This window comes from Streptopelia decaocto (assembly GCF_964273445.1).
Source record: "Streptopelia decaocto genome assembly, chromosome: 5".
Taxonomy (NCBI): Eukaryota; Metazoa; Chordata; class Aves; order Columbiformes; family Columbidae; genus Streptopelia; species Streptopelia decaocto.
Genome location: NC_138659.1, coordinates 35,660,545 through 35,685,521, shown reverse-complemented (window position 1 = coordinate 35,685,521; position 24,977 = coordinate 35,660,545). Strand labels below are relative to the sequence as shown.

At 45.8% G+C, this 24,977-nt stretch overlaps 1 protein-coding gene across 1 annotated transcript in view; it reads right to left on the bottom strand.

The window, feature by feature from the left end:
* RNLS (renalase, FAD dependent amine oxidase) overlaps positions 1–24,977 on the bottom strand; it is a 75,827-nt gene that overhangs the window by 13,049 nt on the left and 37,801 nt on the right. Inside the window, exon 5 of the mRNA XM_082054571.1 lies at positions 2,389–2,562. Coding sequence (XP_081910697.1) covers positions 2,389–2,562 — 174 coding nt within the window. The remainder of the gene's footprint in view (positions 1–2,388; positions 2,563–24,977) is intronic.

The following is a 24,977-nucleotide window of genomic DNA, read 5'->3' as shown; positions in this document are numbered from 1 at the left end:
ACACACGAAGGCAGGTGAGGAACGGATGGGTGAACTTCTCCCTTGGGCTGTGTCCTCTTTTGCACACCAGGATGGACAATACCAGTATGTGCTATTAAATACCAAGTACTTACCATTGAACACAACAATGGTGATGTTATCATTAGATGCAAGAACATCGCCAACTGTGCATTGTCAGTAACAAGGAGACAATGCCAGAGGAAAAAAAACTCACTCTGTATTTGGCATAAGCTCTTTATTTACATGTTGACTAGTGGTCCCTGCTGGAGGAAGAGTATCAGGGTGGATGCATCTTTGTTTTGGCCAGTTCAGCCATTCTTTTGTTTTATTTTCCCTCTTTTCAGCCCTACAGGCTACATTCTTAGGAGAAATAACAAAACTGGGCTTCCCCAGTGGTGAGTTGATTCATCTCTCCAACTTCTTTGCTCCCACAAACCACTGTTTCTGGAGGCACTTCACTACCAGCTGCTTTGGTGCAGACAAGGGCATATTTAGAAGAGCTGACTTGAACTGCACTGTCACCACAAGGAGTGCAAGGTCCTGTTCTGACACAGGACCACCCCACGCATCCGTCTGGCTGAGCAACAGACCTTTCTGAAAAGATCCCGGTGGTTACGGTGGATCCACCATGGGATACAAGGCAGCAGGGCAAAGGTGGCAAATCACATCACATCATGGCCTTGAGCAACACCATCTGACTTCATGGCTGGATCTAACACCAAACCTTGAGTGGGGGTAGGACCACACGGCCTCCAGTGGTCCCCTCCAACCTGAACGACTGTGACTTTGCTGAGGGAGCTGGGGGGTTCAGCTGGAGAGCAGGAGCTGAGGGGAGACCTGATCTCTGAACTGCCTGAAAGGAGCTTGGAGCCAGGGGGGGTCGGGCTCTGCTCCCCAGGAACAAGCGCCAGGAGCAGAGGAAACGGCCTCAAGTTGCGCCAGGGGAGGTTGAGGTTGGATCTGGGGAACAGTTTCTTCCCCGAAGGGCTGTGGGGCATTGGAACAGGCTGCCCAGGGCAGTGCTGGAGTCACCATCCCTGGAGGGGTCAGACAGACGGAGATGAGGTTCTCAGGGACATGGGGCAGTGCCGGGGTGGGTTATGGTTGGACTCGATGATCTTAAGGGTCTCTTCCAACCAAAATGATGCTACGATTCTATAAGTCTAATGGTAGAGGCAGGCAATGGAACAGGAGGCTGAGCCTTGGGAAGTTCAGACTGCAGATGAAGAAACACTTCTCCCAGCAGAGCTGCAGCCCTGGGACAGGTCACCAGAGACTTGGGGCATCTCCATCCCGTTTGCTTTTAAAACCTCAGCTGGACAAGGCACGGCTGCCCTGACCTCGTGTTAGCAGGAGCTGGAGCAGAGATCTCCAGAGGTCCTGGCCACGCTGCGACACTATTCACCATAGCTTATTACATTTAATTGCATGTTTACGGTGTCAAGAGAGGGAACCCTGACCGAACAAGGAAGACCAGAACCAGAAGTCTCCCAGGTCTGAACCTAAACATGCTTTAGCGCACTGAACTTGGTAACACTTCATAATTATGTATTAGGCAGTAGCTGATTATGAAAATCCTTCCTTATTCTGTGACTGTGAGTCACGACGCTTTGGAGGTCACCACAAAGGTGGGCAGGTTTTCACCCCCACTTCACAGAAGCGGTTAAATCTGGTCATCATCGCCATCTGAGCAAGTAACAGCATCGGGAAGTGTTTTCAGCTCCTAACGAACTTGATGAAACTCAAACGCTAGCGGTTTTTCTTGAGCTGATCTATGCCAACACGCTCTTGGTGTATGAAATACATTTAATAAATAAAACATACACTTACTCGACTGCCATCTTCCAGAAACAGATGAGAAGTGTCTGCCTTGTGGGATGTTCTCCAAGCCTTACTGAGCAGCCGTATTATGTGCAGCCATTTCAAGGATTTTCCGTGATTATAAAAGCACACTGGCTGCCTTCGAATTAGACTGAACCGCCTCAATTATACAACTCATTACTACTCCCAAGCATGCTTAGTGGAAACAACAGGAGTTGTAAAGTAATGGATGATGGGAGATAAATTGGCATGTGTATGAATCAATGTTTAAACAAAGGAACTCCAGCTCTTTCTTGGAATAGCAACATTTTGATGTCTCAAATCCCCCGACGCTGCTTTCATAAACGCAGTAACGTAAACCATGTGCTGGGTGGTGATTTTCTGAGGACATTCCCGCTTTCATTGTGTATTTTATTACAGGCCAAATGTGACATTAAATGCTATCCGCTGCGGCTTGGAGTTAAATACTTGCTCTGTTCAGAATAGCAACACTCAATTAAACAGCATTTTTCATGATCTACACCCTCTATTGTCACTGTGTTTAAGGGAAATAATGGGAGCACTGACCTATATTGCGTTTCTTGTTATCGATGGAGATGAAGCGTATGCAGGGATTATCGGTGATGTACTGCGCGGCCCAGGGGACATCAATCCGTGTACCGGCTTCATAAAATAGTCCCAGAGCGTAGCGGGAGGAGTAGCTCACACATTCCAGTTGCTGCTTTTGACTTCTATTAATCACTGTGGAAAAGAAAAAGAAAAATCAGACAGTCCCTCTCGTCTCAGAACATTTTATGTGTGAATGCTGTGGTTAAGCTGATTATTCCTTCCTGGAAACGACCAGCCTGCTAAAACTAAGAATTTAATATTAAGCCTAGCGCTTTGTAGTATTTTTTCTGGGGCACCTCTTCATGAAGTTTTAATGGCGTGTTACATAGGGTACGTCCCTCACACGCAACCCGCCCCCATCTCCCAGCTCTGCGCTACTTCCCTCTACCTTGAAACTTCCAAGACCAGTAACTTTTGTCCAAAACTTCTCTTCAAGGGTGAATAAACAGGAATAAAAGGTTTCGGTTGCCTCTAACACATCAAGCCAACGATTGTATGACTCTGCAAAAACCCAGATGTCTTCACGGATCAACCAAATGCGCACAGGGACTCCAGAATCTCCGGGGAAAACAGCCCTGCAACTTCCATGCTGTAATTCAAAGGGATGAAGAAAACTCCGCTCTTCCACACACAAAGGGTTCATAGTGAAGTTTAGCCCCTTCAGCTGAAGGTATTTTAAAGCAGTTTAGAAAATTCCCGAGCAAATATGCTCTGAAAGATGCGGTGGATGAGAATTTCTTCCCACAGGAAACATCTGTCCCAGCAGGTACTTGTGAAGTCTTGGCATTTCCCATTGTCCAACAGACTCATCTTCCCCAGCAAGTAGATTTACTTTATCTTTCAAGACTGCATTAGCCCCACTGTGCATCCAAAAACTTTATTTCGCATCAAAGAGAAATACCACAGTTTGACCAGTCATGGAGTTAGGTACATCATCTCTCTTCCCACTATGGCCAATGCTGCTGCGAACTAGAGCAGGATATGCAAAGACAATATCACAATGGTCTCCCGCTTGTACGTTCTGCACGTTCTGCTGGGCTTGTTTGGAGGTTTGGTACCAACAGGCACCGAACAACAACGAGGTGCTTTGTTTTATGCAAAATCCAGGTGACGTGATGAACATCTCTTACGAAGAAAGGAGAAGCTGATGGCTATATCCACCATGGCACTTGCACGGGCAGCAGGCCAGGTGTTGATGGCATCTTCAGAAGGACTCCAGCAGAAGTTCTGCCCCGAGACAGACCAGCCCCGTGCACGGGATGGGTTGGAGGGGCAGCTCTCCATGCAAGGGTCTGCAGGCAAGAGGCTTCTGCAGACTGATACACACCAAACCGGCCAGGAGTCACCGCAATGAAGCCCAACCAGCCTGGCAGGAGAGCAACCAGCAGATTGAGGGAAGGTGTAATATTCCTCTCAAGTGAGGCCACATCTGGACACTTTGTGCAGCTTGTCATGCCCCCCAGGACAAGGGAGACAACAGCAAACGGCATGAAGTCACAGAATCACAGAATGTCAGGGATTGGAAGCGACCTGCAAAGCTCATCCAGTGCAATCCCCCCATGGAGCAGGAACACCCAGATGAGGTTACACAGGAAGGTGTCCAGGCGGGTTGGAATGTCTGGAGAGAAGGAGACTCCACAACCTCCCTGGGCAGCCTGGGCCAGGCTCTGCCACCCTCACCATGAAGAAGGTTCTTCTCAAATTTAAGTGGAACCCTTTGTGTTCCAGTTTGTACCCACTACCCCTTGTCCTACCATTGGCTGTCACTGAGAAGAGCCTGGCTCCCCTGTGCAGAGTCACTAATGTGGTCCATTAAAGGGGTCTGGTGGCACTGGGTGATGCTGCATACCTTGCCCACACCACGGTCACCTCCATGAGGCTGCAACTAACATGTTCCAAAGAAGAACGCCGCCATGGCTGACCTCACTGTCGTGACTAATGCTCCTCCTCACATCTTGCAACCAGGACGGCTTCACCACGTGCTCACCGATATCTCTGCTGTGCCAAGATTTAGGTTATGGTTGGACTCGATGTTAAGAGTCTCTTCCAACAAGAGCAGCTGAATATAAGTCCCAGTGCAATGCTGTAACCAGAGGATTCAGGACAGTCTGGTAACTGAAGCAGACAGGTGACCCGTAACTTCACACAAAGTCACACGTACCTGTCACCCCCAACTGCTGGGGACAGGGAGGAACCACACTCAGAACTGCGGGGAAAAGCAGATGCTACAATGTGAGATGCTATTTGATGTATAAGTGGGGTAAGAAATAAAGTATTTGATTCCAGCTTGACTACTCCTGAAATACACTGCCCAGTTTTCTGCTCATAAGACAAGAAAACCATTAAGTTGGAGAGCATTCATAAGAGAGTCACAGTAATGATCAGAGGGACTGTACAATGAACAGTTCATAGAGTCTGACTCCTGCTTACACCAGTATAAGCTTCAACTTATGAATGATTCTATGATTCTAAGGCTGTCCCAGCTGCCTCTCACCTTGCCCCTGCACCTAGATCTTTCCAAGGAGGACCCACTTCTCTCCCTGGACATCAGGAACACCTCCAAGCATTGAGTCAAAGACCCCTCAACCTCTGCTGTCACCTTCCCTTGGCAAAGCTGCCTCCACATAAGTTACGGCAGGGAATGGTTCCCGTTGGTTATACTGCTGGTCTGTCACCAGTGACAGTTCAGCGTGGAGAACGCTGATGGATCTTCCACCTGGAAGCGTCTTGGGGGCTCTTCACTGCCAAGTCGCAAGAGGGATGTGAGGATTTCAGCAGCGCTTGTCCCAGCGCCTCCTGGCTGAGCACCAGAGCCCAGACAGGGGACAGAGCTGCCACACAGCGCAGGGGACAGATCTGGGCCAGAAACCCTCCTGTCCTTCAGGTGCGGGCTCTGCACAGCTGGGTTCCGAGGTGTCCGTCACCATCAGGCGCCCTTCTTGCGGCTATGAGAAATAATCACAACGTATCACACATTCTTGCTGCGCTTCGGAAGAATATAAAAGTCCTATAAACAAGCAAACAAACAGGAGGCTGTAACAACCCATCTAAAACACTGCTCTTTGTCCATGTTACTTCGGCAACTCATTTCTCCTTGGGGAAAAAAAGAACATAAAATAAACAAGACCTCCTCCAGCCTGTGAAGCAAATTCCCCCGGCAAAGCTCAGCATGCAGAAACCTCTGTGCTATGGGAACGCGGCTGAGATAGAGATGAAGCGCCCGGCTCAGGGGCTGCAGTTGCGCATGTATGTTTAAATAATTAAAATTAAAATTAAAATCATAATTAAAATCACAATTAAAATTTGCTTGGGCAGATGGTTTATCGCATGGAGCACTTCAGCAGGTACAACCTTCCCCATGTTAGGCATTACCAAAGCCGAGCCTGGAAGCTGGCTCCAAAGTGCCTCATTTAAGACTTAACATGGCTTTATGGATTACTGATGTACATTTGCTAATCAAGTTGCTTAATTACTGCTTACGGTTTTTAAAAAGAACTTCAGTTGTTCGCTGGATTCTACCCTGCTGCAAATTTACAAGAACAAGGAGGTTTTTATCACTTCGGAAGACAAGCAATAAAGTGATGTCAGGTTTGAAATCCAGCAACAAAAAAGCCGAGCTGTATGTGAAAACAATGCTGCGGGTTGTAAGACTGAGGTTTTTCCCCTGCTCCATCCATTCTGTGTTTTACCAAGGCCAACAAGTTGATCTAAGGACATGAAGAGAGCCTTCATTTTGAATTTCCATACTTTTATTGGTTTAAATGAAAACCAGACTGTTGTTTTAATGTTGTGTATAAAACCGCAAAATAACTATTAATTTTTTCCCTTCCAACAAAAACGGTTGAGACGATTTTAATAACAGTTTGGAAAAAAAAACACCAACACAACAGCTTTCAGAGCACGGAATTGTCCAGCGTACAAGAATCAGCCATAGTGATATTTTTAAAGCAATGCATAAAGACACGAAAATCTTATATTTTCCACTGAAAAACTCAGCTACAGCTGCACGCCGAATCTCTGGAGATTTCATCACATCAAAGCGAGGGGCACATACACTTTATTTGCTGTTTCTCCAGCCACTGACAGCGGAGTGGATTACTTATCTGTAACACTCCATAAATATAGGAAGGGCCTTTTATCTGCCGTTCCAGTCCTTTAATGTCACCTCACTGCCTCGCTCGCGCTGTGGGAAGGAGAGGACCCAGAGGTCCCGGCAGGGCCAAGGAGAGAGAGGAAAGCCAAGGCTTGGGCTGGCAGGGCCAGCACTAAGCCCAGCCTACCAGCACACAGGCCAGGGATGCAAAAATAAACCCAGCTGCTCCCATGGCCGAGAAAGGACCAGGACCATCAAGGTTTAAATCCTGGACAGTCTGGTAACTGAAGCAGACAGACAGGTGACCCGTAACTTCACACGAAGTCGCATGTACCTGTCACCCCCAACTGCTGGGGACAGGGAGGAACCACACTACAAGGTGAGATGCTACGAGGTGAGATGCACTTAAAATAATACTTGTTTTGGAAAGCTTTCCTATTCCTAATTCTGTACTTCTAAAAGCTTGCCGATACTTATGTCCCTATCACGGTTTCAGAGCTCAGCTGGGACGCTCATATGTAAGGATACGTGGGCAAATGTGGGCAAACAAAGCAAGGTCCTGGTTTGAAAGACTTCCAGAGGGAAAACACTCCTATTTTGTGTCACCAGCCAGTCTCACTGGGTGGCACAGAGGATGTTGCATCCTGACAAGCAGTTTCACAGAACAAACAGCCAGACACAGCTCGTGTTATCACACAGGATCACCGGGTACATTCGAATTCGCTTACCAGGCATGGCCAAGACAACTGCCAATCTAGAACATCTAGACGTTACCAGTCACTGATGCACTAAGGAAAATAACTTAGAGCAGCACTTTTAAGGAACGACAGCGCTGTTAAAGCAGCAAAATACGAGGAACCAATTCCAGCCCTTCCCATTTCTGAAGCCATTCCAAGCCACGTGTCTGACGGGACGTGCGGTCCCTGCTCAGCACAACGGGCCTGCTGGGGCCCTCAGAAATCAGAAGCAATGACAACACTCTGAAAGATGCTGTGATTTGTGTCAAGGGATGAAACAGCCACCCCCCCAGTTCTCAGGACCTTCGCCTCCTCTGCTGGAAACAACATCAGCCCTGGCCAACCCCCAGTGCCACCTGCCATGGGACGGCACAAAGAGAAATACAACATCCTGCCCCTGTTCCCTCTCATTCTCTCTCCCACCTTCCAGAAAACTCTGTCAGGCGTCCGGATTTAAGAAAACCTGATGCATTTATGAAGGATCGTAGTAGGTGTTGCATATTCTCCCAGCAGATGAATAAGCTGGTGCACAAGCCCCGTGTAATCACGCAGTGATCATCTCAGCTGCTGACCAGGAAGGTTCTTCTCCACCTTCTTCGCTTTTTCCATGCTTTATTTCTGTGATCACACACTTCTCTCCCAGCCATGCCCTCAGTCACCCCGCCACTGACACTGCCCCCCAAAAAGCTTCTGCTATTTCCTTAAACTGCTTTGCTTAAAATTTTATTTGCAGCATCTGACTCATTGATATGCTGACAGCAAATCTAAGTGCGTCAATCAGATGCTGTCAGTGACACAGTATTTGTAAGTGGCTGGTGATCACTATTTTAAAAGCTGAAAAGGAAATTCTGTGGTTAAACGGTAATAAAGATATTTTTAGCCTAGGTATTAAGAGATTTTAATAAGACACCCACCCAGGAGAATCAGCAGCTCGGCTCAGTACCTGGAGACAGTTTACCAGAGCTCTGTTGGGGTGTGAATTACTCAGGACAGCAGGTTCTCACAACAAAGCATCCTCGGAGGGCACCTCTTCACAGTATCACACTACGTTTGGGATTGGAAGGGACCTCAAAAGATCATCCAGTCCAATCCCCCTGCTGGAGCAGGAACGCCCATGTGAGGTCGCACAGGAACATGTCCAGGCGGGTTTTGAATGTCTCCGGAGAAGGAGACTCCACAACCCCCCTGGGCAGCCTGTTCCAGTGCTCCGTCATCCTCACTGAGAGGAAGTTTTTTCTCAAATTTAAGTGGAACCTCTTGTGTTCCAGCTTGATCCCATTACCCCTTGTCCTATCATTGTTTGCCACCGAGAAGAGCCTGGCTCCATCCTCATGGCACTCACCCTTTATATATTTATAAACACTAATAAGGTCACCCCTCAGTCTCCTCTTCTCCAAACTAATGAGCCCCAGCTCCCTCAGCCTTTCCTCACACGGGAGATGCTCCACTCCCTTCAGCATCTTTGTTGCCCTACGCTGGACCCTCTCCAGCAGTTCCCTGTCCTGCTGGAGCTGGGGGGCCCAGAACTGGACACAATTCTTCCTCAGCAGGCTCATGGGGAAGCACTGACCACAGCCCAGTCCCCTCTGCAGGGCCGTGCCCCTGGCGCCCTGCCCCCGCACCGGCCGCCTGGAGACGCGGCCTGTTCCTGCTGCTGCCTCTGCGTAGGAGGGAGCAGAGGTTATGAGAACGGCTTCGCGTTCGACTTCAGCTTCCTCAAACAGCTCAAGATCTTCTTAAAAAGGCAGCAGTAACAGTGAAGCGCAAGCACGGCTCCATCCGCACTGAAATGCTCGCTGAATGTAGTTAGGTGTTGGCATATACTTCTCATTTTCTTCTTATGCTCAGCTTTTATTTGAATAATCCTGTTTGGATGCAATGCAACTCTTGGTCGGTTCTAGTCACCTGTTCCATCAAACACGCCCCTCTCACAACGGAACGTGGGAAAACTTATCCGTCTTTCTTAGCTACCATAGTAATAAATCTAAACACGAGCTTCTTCAGCATTCTGTTGGTCTCTTATCAGCACCGAGTACAGCGTCCTAGGAAACACATGCAGGCTAAAACTCAGAAAAGTACCACCTAGAAGAGATCAGCTGAAAGAAAAATCACTAAAAGAGAACCAGTCTTGTTTTTAGCAAAACCAGGACACTCCACTCCTTACTCCACACCATTTGAGTCATACCCAAATCACTACTGCTTTCTGCCTGTCTTCACATGTATACACACACACACAAATACATATATCACGACGCTCACTCCTGCGTGTATGCAACACCCATAACAACTTAAATAATTATTTCAAATCACCACGATGAGGAACGATTGATACAGACGCAGAGACGCACACACGCCAAGTTCTTGTCAGCAGCGAGAGCAGAGCCAGGCGGAGCTCTCTGTCATTAACAGTTCTCATTCTATAGGTTTACAGATATGGACCAAGAGGTTAGACAGGATGCTTTTTCAAAGAATATTATCCCAAACTCACCACACTCGTGCTTGTTTCAATCACGTTCTCACTCATTCGCAAACCAGGCCCGACAACATTCGCACATCACAGGTACCGGGGGGTGGTTTTCTGACCTGAGATGCCATTCTCACCGGTCTGTGCTATCAAACTTATAAAAAATATACTTCTGTATAACCTGTCCCGAGGCCCTTTAGCTGGAACCGCACATCCCGCATTCCCACAGTCCTGGCTGAGCTGGCAGAAAGCTGCTTTAGATAGAGACCGTGGCATGGGAAGGAAAGGAATATTTAGAAATGCAGATGTTTAAGTGCGAAAAAAAGATGCTGGAGAAAACCAGACAGTACAAGTTTATGAACCTTCTAATGATTTTGAGAACTAAATATGAATACCTGTCCACCAGCTCTTCTTGACGGGATGATTAGAAATCCACACGCTATTAAATTAAAACGTCCATCAGTTTCCACAAGAAACATTTACATGCAAGCACTGCACCTTGAGTTGTGGTCAACATCTGCCATCAACAGAGAAAGGCAACGGCTCTGCTTGGAGAGCAGGGACAATGCTGGCAGGAGGGCAGAGAACCACCGGCTCCTGTCTCCGGGAGGAAGGGCTGGTGAGAAAAGAGGGATGAGGAACCAGGGATGATGCTCCATGGGACCCAAAGCAATAACTGTTTTGGTTTGTTTTGTAGGGTTTTTTTTCTGTTATTAGATATTTTTCAATTTTTTAATTTAACATGCCTCTACCCTCTTTCCCCAATTCCATAGCAGGGACTGTTGCGATAGGACAAGGGGTGATGGTTTTAAACTAAAGGAGGGAGATTCAGGCTGGACATGAGGAAGAAATTGTTGGCCCTGAGGGTGGTGAGAGCCTGGCCCAGGTTGGCCAGAGAGGTGGTGGATGAACCATCCCTGGAGACATCCCAGGCCAGGCTGGACAGGGCTCTGAGCAACCTGAGCTGGTGAAGATGTCCCTTACAAATCCATCAGATTCACAATTTTTGTGTTTGTATTAATGGAGAAAATAAATGTTCAGACTCGTTATTTGGCTGATAGGGTTGTGAGCGCAGAGGATGACTCTTAACCAAACATCTAGTCATTTCCTCGGTGGTGCCATCAGAAGGAATGCAGCCCCTGAAGATGCATCCAACATACACGGCACTTCAGTCTCATGAACCTGCAGCACAGGTGATGTCCACATACAACAAACCATGGAAACAGCGCTCACCGCGGTTTACTACATCTATAATGACATCTTAGTTCAAAATAGGAACCTCTGTTAAGCTTCCACCCTGGGAAGAACAGCATGTAAAGTTTATAAGCAAGTAAAAATAAAGCAGAAGACAATAACTGATTTTCCTCAGTCCAAAGTCTCACAGAATCACAGAATGTTCCAGGCTCTGCCACCCTCACCAGGAAGAAGTTTCTTCTCACATTTAAGTGGAACCTTTTGTGTTCCAGTTTGTACCCATTACCCCTTGTCCTATCACTGGTTGTCACCGAGAAGAGCCTGGCTCCATCCTCCTGACACTCCCCCTTTATATATCTGTAAACATGAATGAGTCCCCCCTCAGTCTCCTCTTGTCCAGCTCCAGAGCCCCAGCTCCCTCAGCCTTTCCTCACACGGGAGATGCTCCACTCCCTTCAGCATCTTTGTTGCCCTTCCTATAGTTACATCACCAGCTGCCTGCAGAAAGAAAACCAGGCTTGCAATGGTTCAAAATGCCCATATTTTAGCTGGGAAATGTCTTCCAGTTTTGTCTGGGAAGCAGTAGAAATGCAGGTCGCTGCGGAGCCACCAGGACAGACTGACTCCTTCCAGCTAGGAATGAATACACAGGATTTTCCAGGAGATTTTGGGCATTCTTGGAAACTAGAGTCACTTACAAAGAATCCCAAGAAATTAGTCAATCAAGTCCAACTGAAAAAATATAATATGCATGTATACTCCAGTTCTACTTTGTAATCATTTATAGATAATGACATAGAATATATATATATGATGTGCCATCACATAACTCTCATTAGCAGGACTGCAAATAGACTTTCCATACTACAGGCAGAGTAACGTTTATTATGTGTTATTCTGGCAAAACCTGCTGGTTTCTGTGACTGGCATCGAAGTCGACAGAAACTGAAGGCATCTTTGAGAAAACCTGAGTTTATTCAGAGACCTCGGTATAGATTTAAGGTCTTACCTTGGAGCTAAGACACTAGGAAAAGTTGAGCTAAAAAATGAATACAGCTCATTGTCACATTTCCTCTGGATTAATTTGCAAATTCACCCAGATTCATCTTCCCGCTGTGCCGTGTCGTTACAGAGGACTCAGCTTCCTTCCTACGCAAAGTCACAAAGCACTACACACAGCTCTGATACTCTCTGGTGGCAAAATGTAAGAGCTCATTACTTAGATAATCTTAATCATACAACATTTAGCAAATAACTTATGCACCTACTGTACACAGAATTGAGCTGAATAATGAAGCTGAGAGGATTTATTTCCTTCAAGTATCACAGTAGTCGCCAAAATAGCTTTTCAAGGCAACAAAGAAAGATACTGGTTTACTGCTCTGTGTTTCGACTTGGACAGGATGAAAGTACAAATAACTAGGATGATATCTGCCTGCTGTTTGTGGCTCCTGGGCTGCAGCTGAGCAGGGTGGAAGCACAGCAAGCGGGGCTGATCCGCAAGGTCTCGGTACAGACGACACCTGTAACGCAACACCAGCCCTTGGTGAGGCACACGCGGAGAATCAAATGCAGCTTTACAACAACACACATCAAGGTCATTTCAATTTAAGTACTAGAGAAAATACCTTCGGGCATTAATTACTGAGGAAGGATTCACTTGGACACTTGATATCTTCAGGCAAAAAAAAAAATAAGGTGTTTCCCTGTTTCTTTTCAAAGCACACGTCTAGTTCATTGCCAGGAGGATGCAAAAGGAAAGAATACAGGGTAGAGCATAGCACATCAAAAAGATGCAAGAATTTTATTCAGCTTTTACAAGAATCCCCTTGGGGTGATTTTCAGGGGATTTTTTCCCCCATTCAGGCCAGACTTGTAAGTAAGTTTCAGTATTACCTCTATTGGGACCTTTCCGCTACTCATTTTCTGGACCAGTCCAAACAGCTTTCTTTGGCTTCCCAGTTCCCGTGCTGGAAGAGAGGTTTGTATTGCAGAGGCTGCTAACACAACACAGCTGTCTCTGCTGAAGAATCCCAAGCTATTACTAATATTTAGCCATCCCCCTGGTGAGAAGCCACACCATTCCTCTGGCCATCCATCCCTCCGGGCACCTCTGAAGCTTTCTGAATGATGAAAGCACAACTGAAGCTGCGGGCACAGCAGGGACGTATCCAGCAGCATCGTGATATCCCCCTCTTCTGGTCTCTATTTGTTTAATTCATGTTTAACATCCAGTTTTCTTTCATAGCCCTAGGGAGAGATGAGCTGCTATTTTCACTGGACTTCAAGAAGTTGGTCAGATTGGGTCTTGGCATCTGACATAGGAAGACAGGATTGGTTTTTTCCTGTGTTTTACATATTTACGCTTCCCATCACAAAATGAAAGAGAGAGAGAAGAAACCATTGCCCCTTGTGAAAAGAAAGATAACATGTTATAGGGGCTGGCGCCTGTATACACTTTAACACAGTATCTGAACGGAGATGGTAGATCACGGCAAGGGGTGGCAGCGCTGGAAGCAGCGTGCTGACAGAAACTTTGGAAATGAGTGGAAGAATTGTCCTGGTTTTGTTAAAAAACAAGTTTCTCTTCCAGTGAATGTGCCTGTCAGCTAAAGCTTCATCTCAGCTGCATTTTCCTGGAGAACCAGATCCATGTTTTGGTGAACATAGCAATGGAATGCGAGGTTATTCATAAGCATGGATGGACATCTCACCAGAGGGGCAACGAGAAACAGGTGACCAAGAAATTGACCAACGGAGTATAACATCCCATTCATGTGAATACTGCATATAAAAGTGGGAGATCACAAGGATCTCGTCCCTTTTCCTCATGGCCGACATTAGGAGAGGACCTTGCGAGTCGTCCCTGCGAACTGAGGCCAGTGACAGACTGAATCCAGCTCCGGTTGGCTGCAGAGTCCAGTCCAGGACTTCGGGTGCCGGCTCTGCAGTTGCTGGGACTTTCAGGATTGATTTTGTATATTTTGTATTATTTTCTCTATTCTTATTAGTAGCATTAGTAAAACATTGTTAATTTTCCCAACTCTCTTCTCTCTGTCCTTTCCCTCCCGATCGCCTGTCCTGAGTGGGAAGGGGGGAAAGGGAGTTAACAATGCATCTGCCAGGGTTTTCTTGTCACCCCGCAATCTAAACCCTCAACAGCATGTCATGAACATCTACATATCCAAATCTGCATGGCATTTAAAGGCTAATATTCAAAATGAAAAAAAAAATCCATTTATTTTCATTTGAGAAATATCTAAGCAGTCTTGAATGATAAAGTAAATGTACTTGCTGAGGAAGACGAGTCTGTTGGACAATGGGAAATGCCAAGACTTCTGCCTGGACTGATGTTTCCTATGGGAAGAAATTCTCATCCCCCACATCTTTCAGAATTTACATGACTCACACCTTGTCTAAAAATGCTCAAGATACATCATTTTCTTTTTATCTCACACCAAGTTACATTAGCTTTCCTATCAACCACCAGAACTGTCCAATACACAGCGATCCCTCCTCATATAAGCAAAAAGACCCAGGACAGAAAATGCCACTTAGAAATAGATATGTCATGATGACACAGTCCAGGGCTAGAGCATACATGAGATTTGCCTTAAGTTTGTTGTTTCTTTTTAAATCAAATAGGTTGTGGCTATATTTCATTCTGGTTTTTGTTTTGCTTCTGTTTGTCTCCTTGCAGCTGAATTAGTTGTAGACTTCATGGGACTTTCCTCCCAGAAGTTCTAATAAAGCGAAGACTGCAAAGCTGAAACAGTTTTATCCTTTTACTATTTTTAGAATCGTATTTGGATTCTTGTGTGCATATTTCAGCAACTAAAAGGGCAAGGGAGAGGGGAAAACATCATTTCCGATATATTCCAGCACTGCAAACACAAGAATCTGATGCAGTGGATAGAAAGGATTAGGAAGGAGAGGAAAGGGAAGAAAGCAAGGCTGAATAAAGAAATGCAAGGAGATAAGCAGATGAGAATCAAGGTATCAGGTACAGAAGAAAGGGAACATGAAACACAAGGCAATAGGGTAGGAGGAAAAGACAAGAGAAAAATATGGTAGAGGGAACAGATTTATAACCAAAGAAGTTTAAGGAATATGACTTTTCGAAAGGAAAGTGAAGGATGTATCGAGAGAAATGTGAACTAAGCGAGGAAAACACAGAGCTGAGGTTGAGAGGCAGAGCAGGAGGAAGGCTCACAGCCACCATTAACAGCACGGCAGATGTTCCATCTCCCTACGTTTAGAAGAGACAATAGGATGAATCCTTTTCCTGAATTGGCAGAGTACGTTCTTTTCCATTCTGCGGTTTAAGAATTAAGGTTGCCTTGCCTGGTCCTAAATGTCTGAAAACCTCGACCATATTCTGGTACCTTCACTGTGGGTTTTGGAGATATTGCTTATGCTAAAATCATTTTTCTATTTTCTCCTACAGTGTTTGTGTCCGTTTGAGGGCCTGTGTCCTTTCTCCAGGTCCAGACATCAGCCACTTAAATAAGCAGGTTCCCGGTGTTTTCATACTACAATTTAAACAAATATTGGATGTTGAAACAAGGGACACAAAAGATGTGCTGGTAGAATAAATCTGGGTTGTTGGACAATGCTGAAAATGTGACAGAGTCCATCCAAATGGAGACACTGAAGTTGACTAGTTCCTTAAGAAAAGAGAAGATTGGAATTTCTTCTGCTCCTGCAGCTAACGTGGTCTAAAAACTGTATAGGGAACCTGCAGCCTGCTGTTCCCAACTTTACTGAAGCTAAGACAGTTACAAGTTATTTTAGAAGCTTTTTAAATTTAACATTTTTTCCTAAATTACTCTCTATAACTTAGCATTTGGTTACAAAATATAATTTAGCATTTCCATCCACCCACCCACCCCCAACAGGGAATAGCTCAGGCTCCAGGAGACCTTGTCAGAACATAATTTAAAGATTTCCATTGGAAATGCTCAAAATCATAATCCACAGAGCTGGTTTTCTTCTCCCAAATATGCTGTCAAGGGTTTAGATTGCAGGGTGACAATAAAACCCTGGCAGATGTGCTGTTAACTCCCTCTCCCCGCTTCCCACTCAGGACAGGCGATCGGGAGGGAAAGAAGGACAGAGAGAAGAGAGTTGGGAAAATTAACAATGTTTTACTAATGCTACTAATAAGAATAGAGAAAATAATACAAAATATACAAAACCAATCCTGAAAGTCCCAGTAACTGCAAAGCCGGCACCCGAAGTCCTGGACTGGACTCTGCAGCCAGCCGGAGCTGGATTCAGTCTGTCACTGGCCTCAGTTCACAGGGACGACTCGCAAGATCCTCTCCTAATGTCGGCCATGAGGAAAAGGGACGAGATCCTTGTGATCTCCCACTTTTATATGCAGTATTCACATGAATGGGATGTTATGCTCCATTGGTCAGTTTCTTGGTCACCTGTTTCTCGTTGCCCCTCTGGCGAGATATCCATCCATGCTTATCAATAACCTCGCATTCCATTGCTGTGTTCACCAAAACATGTATCTGGTTCTCCAGGAAAACGCAGCTGATATGAAGCTTTAGCTGACAGGCACATTCACTACAAGAGAAACTTGGTTTTAACAAAACCAGGACATATGCTCTGTGAGTTGTGATTTAGCCTTCTGAACTGCAGAACCATGTCACAACAGACCCTGTAAAATTACTACATTCTATAACTGCACACGCAGCACCACTACCAGTCCCAAACAAGTTTTGAGCTCATTCTGCACTTTCAGAAAACAAACTGAATGGCTGAGACAATAAACACATAAACCTGAATAATGATTCAGGCCCACACTGGTAAAATACACTAAAAATACAATGAATGCAGAAATGTTCATTTGTATTAAGGTCCAATACAGAACAAAAAGAAGAGGACTTGTATCACATAAGGATGGACAACAAAGCATCTTCAAATACAGACATGCAGTGCTGAGAAAGCTGTTACTATTTATAAAGACTTGACTAGCAACAAATCATTAGTTTCCACTCAAAAGTACTAAACCAGCTGGCTGATCTCCCTGTGGCCTCTTTGATGTAGATTTTTAACATATCCTGGAATTCTAGGGAAATCACAGAGATGGGGAAGGGTTTGAATATCGTGCCAAAAGGACAAACAGAAGTGACTCAGGTAGGGGGAAAACAGCTGACATCAGTCTCTGAGCATGACAAGTGGAATTTAATGGGGAGCTCACTTAATAAAAATGACAATTAATGGCGACGTGACTCCAAAATGGGTCTTCCTGAACAAATCTCATCTCTCTTCAGAGGGACTGCGCATTTGGCTGATTAAAGTGAGTACGTGCAAGCAGTACATGAGTTTCTGTAAGGTATGTAACTTAGCCTGGCACGGCACAGCGCTTGAAAGAGAGCGTCGTACTGTAACGATAAGGCAGATGCTAAATGGGTTAGGGACCGGTGGGCTGACAGGTCTCAAGAACAGCTGTCAGTGGGTAGTAAGAAGCTTAAAAGTATACCAACAATTGCTGAAAAACTCATGGCAATGGAATCTGCTCCTGGCACAAAGTCTGTCTGAGCGGGCAGTTGCGTGCGAGCAGCGTCACCACGCACGGAATAGGAGGAGAGCTTAAATCTGCGTTCAACGCTGAGCAGATGCACGCTGAAGGGCTGCGTCCGATTTTAATCTTAAGAGGGATCCGGAAGAAAAAGAAGATGGAGAGGTGGGATAATGAAAGAAGCTCAACACTTCACTAGACAGAGAGTTCCTGTCACTAGGAAGATCTGCTGCCAGCATCAGAAAAACACTTAAAGAATCAGGGAATCGGTTTGGTTGGAAAAGACCTTTAAGAACATCGAGTCCAACTGTTAATCCAGTACTGCCAAGTCCACCTCTACTGTCCCTGAGAACCTCATCTCCATCCGTCCAACCCCTCCAGGGATGGTGACTCCAGCACTGCCCTGAGCAGCCTGTTCCAACAATCTGAGACGTTTTCCCAAGCACGGCTGGTTAACGAACAGGTGCTTCACCTTTGATAGTTTCTAGAAACTCAGACTTAATTTCTCGACTGAAGTGCCAGAGGGAAACCTAAGTAAGCTTTACTGTCATCTAGGTGATGGGGCTGAATATAGAAGGTGTCTGGATGAGAGGTGATGGCCTGTGACACACCGGCGAACAGACACTGTTCAAATGATCTGCTCGATCCTTTCAAACTTTAAGCAATTTGTGAGACCTGCAAACTCACCCCTCTGACATCAATCCACAGAGTCTGAAACCATTTCATGCTTACTCAGAGCCACAGGAAAGCCCTCGAGGTGCTGAAGTGAGTTGAGAGAAGGGAACGGAGCTGGTGAGGGGCTGGAGCACAAGTGTGATGGGAGCGGCTGAGGGACCTGGGGGGTTCAGCTGGAGAACAGGAGCTGAGGGGAGACCTTCTGATCTCTGAACTGCCTGAAAGGAGCTTGAAGCCAGGGGGGGTCGGGCTCTGCTCCCCAGGAACAAGCGCCAGGAGCAGAGGAAATGGCCTCAAGTTGCACCAGGGGAGCTTGAGGTTGGATGTGGGGAACAATTTCTTCCCCAAAGGGCTGTGGGGCATTGGAACAGGCTGCCCAGGGCAGTGCTGGAGTCACCATCCCTGAAGGGTTGGACAGAGAGACATGAGGTTCTCAGGGACATGGGGCAGTGCCAGGGGTGGGTTATGGTTGGACTGATGATCTTAAGGGTCTCTTCCAACCAAAATGATGCTACGATTCTATAAGTCTAATTGGTAGAGGCAGGCAATGGAACAGGAGGCTGAGCCTTGGGAAGTTCTATGATTCTATTCATGTAGGCATAACCCACTCCTCATCAGAGCAGGGAATTAATTATGGGAGAGCAAGCGTTCAAAGCGCGGTTTTCCTTCCAAAGGCCCAGCTGATGTACACAGCGGGAGCACCCAGACTGTGCTCTCTTAGCACAGATGAGGAGCAGGGGGAGTTCACTGCACTGTCCCCTGCCTGACTGCAAGTCTCATGTAAGTCAAGATCCAAACAGGACTACCCTGCATAGAACAAGCGACAGAAAAGCGACGTCCTATTGTACGCCGCTCCGGAGATTCTGGCTCTGCAGTCTGACAGAGGAAACACGGCACTCAATTACTGACTAGACACAAGGCCACGCAGATAGAATAGCTGCTATTATTTAACAGAACAGCTGTCAAGAACAGCTATCAAACCGCCTCTTATTTCAATAGAGCAACTCTCTGGCATCAGTAAATAATTCTAAGTAACAGGCAGGCCAAGGAAACTTCCCATTCTGGCAGTGGAGGCTTGGTTAAAAAGGAATTTTAAGTTTTATACAAAACTATAAGAAACAAGGGGGGAAGAGGGGAGAAAATACCTTCAGGGTAGCTCTCCTGCCTTACCCCTTGTGATGTGGGTGATCTGTCCCCCCACGGCCTCCGTGACAGCCAAGGCATCGCCAAAACACCAACCACCTTCGGCTCCAAGGCACAAGGATGTGAAAGGCAATGGAAAGGTACTAAAGGTGTTGAGGTTTAACCCCCGCAGTGATCACAACCACAACAGCCGCTCACTCGCTCCCCTCCACCCCCAAAGAGGAGATGGAATCGAAAGGGAAGGGAGAAACTCATGGATAGAGGTAAAAACAGTGTCATAAATTACAAAATAGTGCTGATATACTACTACTAATATATATATATAATGAAAATAAAGTGCAGAACAGTAGGATGGTAAAAAGCCGAAATAAATGAACTCCCAAATGGAACACAAGCGGAAATGAGCAGAACTGGAACGGGTCACCCCAGCTGGAAAACTCAACTCCCATTAAATACGAATCCTGGCACTAATGGCGTGGAATATTCTCATTGATCGGTCTGGATGTCAGGCAAGGTCTGTCCCATCCATGTCCCCTTCCCGGCTGCCTTGAGCCTGTGGGCAGAGCGCTCAGAAATACCCAAGATAAGTTCTTACATTCTCATTCTCTTTGTTCCAACTCAAAACCACTAGAAAGTTACTCAGAGAAAAGCATTAACTGTTCTGGGCTGTTATCTTATTGTTCTTCAACTAAATCTAAACAATGACTGTGCAAGCTGAAAAAAAAACAACAAAAACATGCAACACAAACAGAAAAAAGCCCCCAAAAAACAAACAAAAAACCCCCACTAAACAACAACCCAAAACTGCATGAAGAAAATAAACTCTGCTTCAGTCAAACCAGCATAAAAGGCAACGGCCTTTGCTGTGTGAAGCATAAGGTTGCTACACTGTTTCCCCGAAAACTAGACAGGGTCTTATGTTAATTTTTGCTCTATTACTTTTTTACATGTATCGCTGCCTGGACACTATTTAAATTGAGTTTTTTATGAACTGTAACTAGGGCTTATTTTTTAAGTAGGGCTTATATTTCGAGCATCCTGAAAAATTATGCTAGGGCTTATTTTCGGGGTAGGTCTTATTTTTGGGGAAATGGGGCATATAAGCACCACCGAACTTCAGCATTGGAAAGTGTACTGCTCTGCTGTTTGCAGACTGAGCTATTGATTTATTTTCTTCATATTTAAAACTATTCCACTAGTTATAGAAAGCATAAAGTCAATTTTTCAGATGTGGTCAAACACTGCTGTAGCCCCTTTCCCATCATAAACTCATGACAGGAAAGAAATAAAAAAGATGTAAAGAATAGTAGAATTATGCCAGCAGATTAAAAACTTCTGTGGTGTAGAATTACACTAAAAAAAGACCCAGTTCTCGATCAAGTACTACAAATTTGGGATCAAATACATTGAATCCCAGCAAAAATCCCATGGGAAGTCTATCCCCGCCAAACTCTTTACTGAAGAAACATCCAGGTTGCACAGTAACTGTGGCAATAAGCACCTCTTCATTGGAGAAACACAATACTGATCATTTCCTGGGCCACGTTTGATTCTGCCCTTTTATTATGCTTTGCATCATTGTTAATTCACAGAATCACAGAATCGACTGGGTTGGAAAAGAGCTCAGAGATCATCAAGTCCAACCCTTGGTCCAACTCCAGTCCATTGACTAGATCATGGCACTAAGTGCCATGTCCAATCTCAGTTTAAAAGCCTCCATGGCCGGTGAGTCCAGCACCTCCCTGGGCAGCCATTCCAATGCCTGACCACTCTCTCTGCACAGAATTGCTTTCTCATCTCCAGCCTCAATTTCCCCTGGCAGAGTTGAAGCCCATGCCCCCTTGTCCTATTGCTGACTGCCCGGGAGAAGAGCCCAATCCCCACCTGGCTAGAACTGCCCTTCAGGTAGTTCTAGAGAGTGCTGAGCTCACCTCTAAGCCTCCTCTTCTCCAGACTAAACAAGCCCAGCTCCCTCAGCCTCTCCCCATAGGGCTTGTGTTCAAGTCCCTTCCCCAGTCTTGTTGCTCTTCTCTGGACCCGCTCCAGCACTTCAATCTCTTTCCTGAGCTGAGGGGCCCAGAACTGAACACAATACTCCAGGTGTGGCCTCCCCAATGCAGAGCACAGGGGAAGGATCACTGCCCTTGTCCTGCTGACCACGCTATTTTTGATACAGGACAGGATCCCATTGGCCTTCTTGGCCACCTGGGCACACTGTTGGCTCATGTTGAGCTTCCTGTCCATTAGTACCCCCAGGTCCCTTTCTGCCTGACTGATATCTAATAAGGAATAAAGATTCAAATATCTTCAATTAACACACCTGAAGCTGAACGAAGCCGCCAGCACATCTTCAGGCTGCTGTTCACTCTCAGGCACTAGGACTGGAAATTACTCATTATTGACAAATCCCTTCATTTGGTGGAACATGGAGTTGTCACAAAGGCAAAAGAAACTCATTCAGTGAGTGGTCCACGCTTTGCGGAGCATCAGTCTCTTCCCTGGACCGACTTGCATATGTTCAAACATAATCCAGAATAAGTAGGTAAATTTTATCACACTGATGGTATATAACAGCAGTGCTTCTCAGCTTATACAAGCCAGAATAGGCGACTTATTTTGAAGGACTAAAAACCCCAGAAAAACCTTGTTGTATTTCAGAGAATTTTGCTGTAAACCTGCTGGCACAGGCTCTTGTTGTATAAGAATCTCTGAACAACCAGGTACTGAAGGGAGAATCAATTCCAGCTCAGTCTCTTCTGCAGGAAAGTTTCTCACCTGACAAACCAACAGATGGTCTGTTCTGTTAGTTCATATGTAATGCACTTGCCTCATTAAAACATGTTATTCTATGTTTCCTTTGGCTAAAAATAAAACATGGCAAGCATATCCTGAATTGTAACTCCGTGCTCATTTGCTCAGCGTAACACATGCCCCTTCCCACCCTTGTTCTGTTGCGACTTACGGGCAGGGTATTAAAGTGCAGAACCTCCTTCTCCTTGTGTTTGAAATCAGTTTCTACACAAGGCCCTGCTCCTAAATGAGGGTTTTTTATACCATCACACAAACGTTAAAAGATACTTCAAATTACAGAACGACCATAATGGATATTTCACGGTGAAAAATATCCTAAGCAACATAGTAAATACCAGCATAGTAAATACCAGTAAATACACAGTTTTAAGACTGCAAACTCTTTATGTGTAAATTTTACCTATATGATTGAAGAAACATTTCTTCGCAGTTTAAATAGCTTTTTAAGTTAAGAAAACACTTTAAGGTTGAAGCTTTCCCAGTCCGAGTCTCAGCCTGCAGCAGATTTCGCAGTTGAGTAATAAACCCTTTTAAAACATGGTTTATTATGGAAATACTGTCAGGGCCTTAATTAAAGCAGGCGCCACAACAGTAGAGCTGCTTACACAACAAATGGATTCTGCGAAGAACATCAGGCGCTCACTGACCTCTGCACCAAGAGCTTTTATTGCAGCCATCGTTTGGAGCGGCGCTGTCGATAAAGCCCTGGGAATGAGATCACTCGCCTATCCCGCTGCACATCCCACGGAGCGCTCGGCACGGACGAGACACGAAGCAGCAGCTGATGGCACCACCAGCAGCTCGAAACCGCAAACGGCTCCTACAACAGACCAGGGAATCGCTGCTGTCTGGGAAAGGGAAAAAAGGACCTTTAAACCAGACTTGCAGGTCTGAGGTTTAATTCGATTTCGGCTCAAAGCTGCTGCGTGGATCACAAGGAACTGCGCTGCTGTGTTAAGAATATCTCCGACTTACTGGATTTTCATAAAGGGGGAAATCCTGGCCTCACTGAAGTCACAGGAAATTTTGCCAGCTGCTTCAGAGCCCAAGTTTTACCCAAAATGAATCAGAGAACCAACTGCTCATTGGAAGGGACCCACAAGGATCATCGAGTCCAACTCCTGCGCCTGCATATGACAACCCCAAAAGTGACGTTTTGTGATGTGAATCTGTGATATGCTGACAAAATGGATCAAGATGGACAGTCTGCTAAATGCAAAAATAACCTTAGCATTGTTCTAGCACAGAAATTCAGAGTGTGCGTATAAAAGGCACTTGGTGTGCCCATCCCAAGCAGGAAGGTTCCCCAGTGCCTCCCGCCCTGTCCTTTCGGCATGTGCACCATGTGCCGAGGTTTAATCCCACAGTTCCCTACCCTCAGGCAAACAGGATTCTTTCCCAGTCAATTATGTTAATTGCAAAAGAGCTCGTCTGTCCCTGGGGAAGCTGTGGGAAGATCGCTGCATCACCACCACCAGCCACATCCTCAGCGCCGCTGCAAAACCGGAGGGGAGGAGGGAGGAAAAGGGCTTTTGCCTCCAGGATGCTGAAGGTTGTCTGAATACATGGTGTCCCTGGATGCAACACAGTTTTTCAATGGTTCTTCGTTGTCGTTTCGGTTTGGTTTTGTGGTTTACTCAGGGTACAACGCAGGCACAGTCTCCCCTTAATTTCCACAAATGCCACCTGGGCATCAGCAAACAGGCCCACGGCCAACTCCCTTTTGTATCAGGTCTTAACCCACCTTGTATTAGGTCTTCCCCTAAAAAAATGGGGTTTTTTAGGAGCATGCAGGACACCAGATATTGGGTGACAAGAAAACCAGTCGCATAAAAGATGCCTTGCCAGGTTTATTGAGTGAAGCAAACGCAGTGCTAGGATGTGCCTGTTTAGAAACATATATGAAGGCACAGGACTGAAAATCACATCTGCTAAAGAAAAGCTTGTGGACTGTGCTCTACACAGCCCACAAAGGAAAGGCCAAGGAATAACTTAATCCCACTGTGATTGCATAAGCATGGGAAACAAACATCTGATAGAGGAGCTTCCGCTTTGGCAGACAGCAGTCTAAGATTGAAGGGTAAGCTAAATCTAGACTCGTTTCAAGGCATGACATGTAACAGTGGGAGAATTAAGCCACTTGCAGGAAAGGACCGGAAGACTTCTTGCTCTTCCCAAAAGCTGAAAAATCAAAAGCCAGAGCGAACCCCACTAAAACATACCAAGCATCATCCATCGCTGAAAGCGTTTCTGCCAATGGCCTCAGCTAAAACAGTCGCTATGGGCTGCAAGGGGCTGTTTTATCTGGTCATAGCGGTCCCTCTGGGCTTTCTAATCTGGAATCGCATTTTCAATCACGGAACGGGACTGTGACATCCCGTTGGGTCCATCCTTGGAAGTGTCACGCAGTGCAGGTTGTGGCAAATACAAGTGCATAGCACTTATTTTTAAAGCTGGCTGGGATGAGATAGGGAGGAAAGACTATTTGTGGGTGGTTTCAACGCACGGACTATATTTAATCCATGGCGTTCAACAGATGACACAGCAAGAGGCACACAAGGAGCAAACAATTAAGATTTACTGACAAAATGCCGTAATTCTACTTGTTTGGAATGCCACCAGGTCTCCCTTCTCCGTTCAGTGGTTTCACCCCAAAGCCTGGGAGTGAAATACATCTATTCCTCTTGGGTTCAGCGACACCATTATTTAAGAACATACCCAGTCTCTCTGTCCCACTGACAAATTCTGGTGCGTAAAATGTATTTCTTTGAAACGAACATCTGTAATTAGGAAGAAATTTAACTGATACAAAGTCAGCTCAGTGGAAAACTGCAGGAAGGGCGAAATGAGCAAATTCATTTGTAGAAACACTAAACCAAACATTTGCTCATGTTT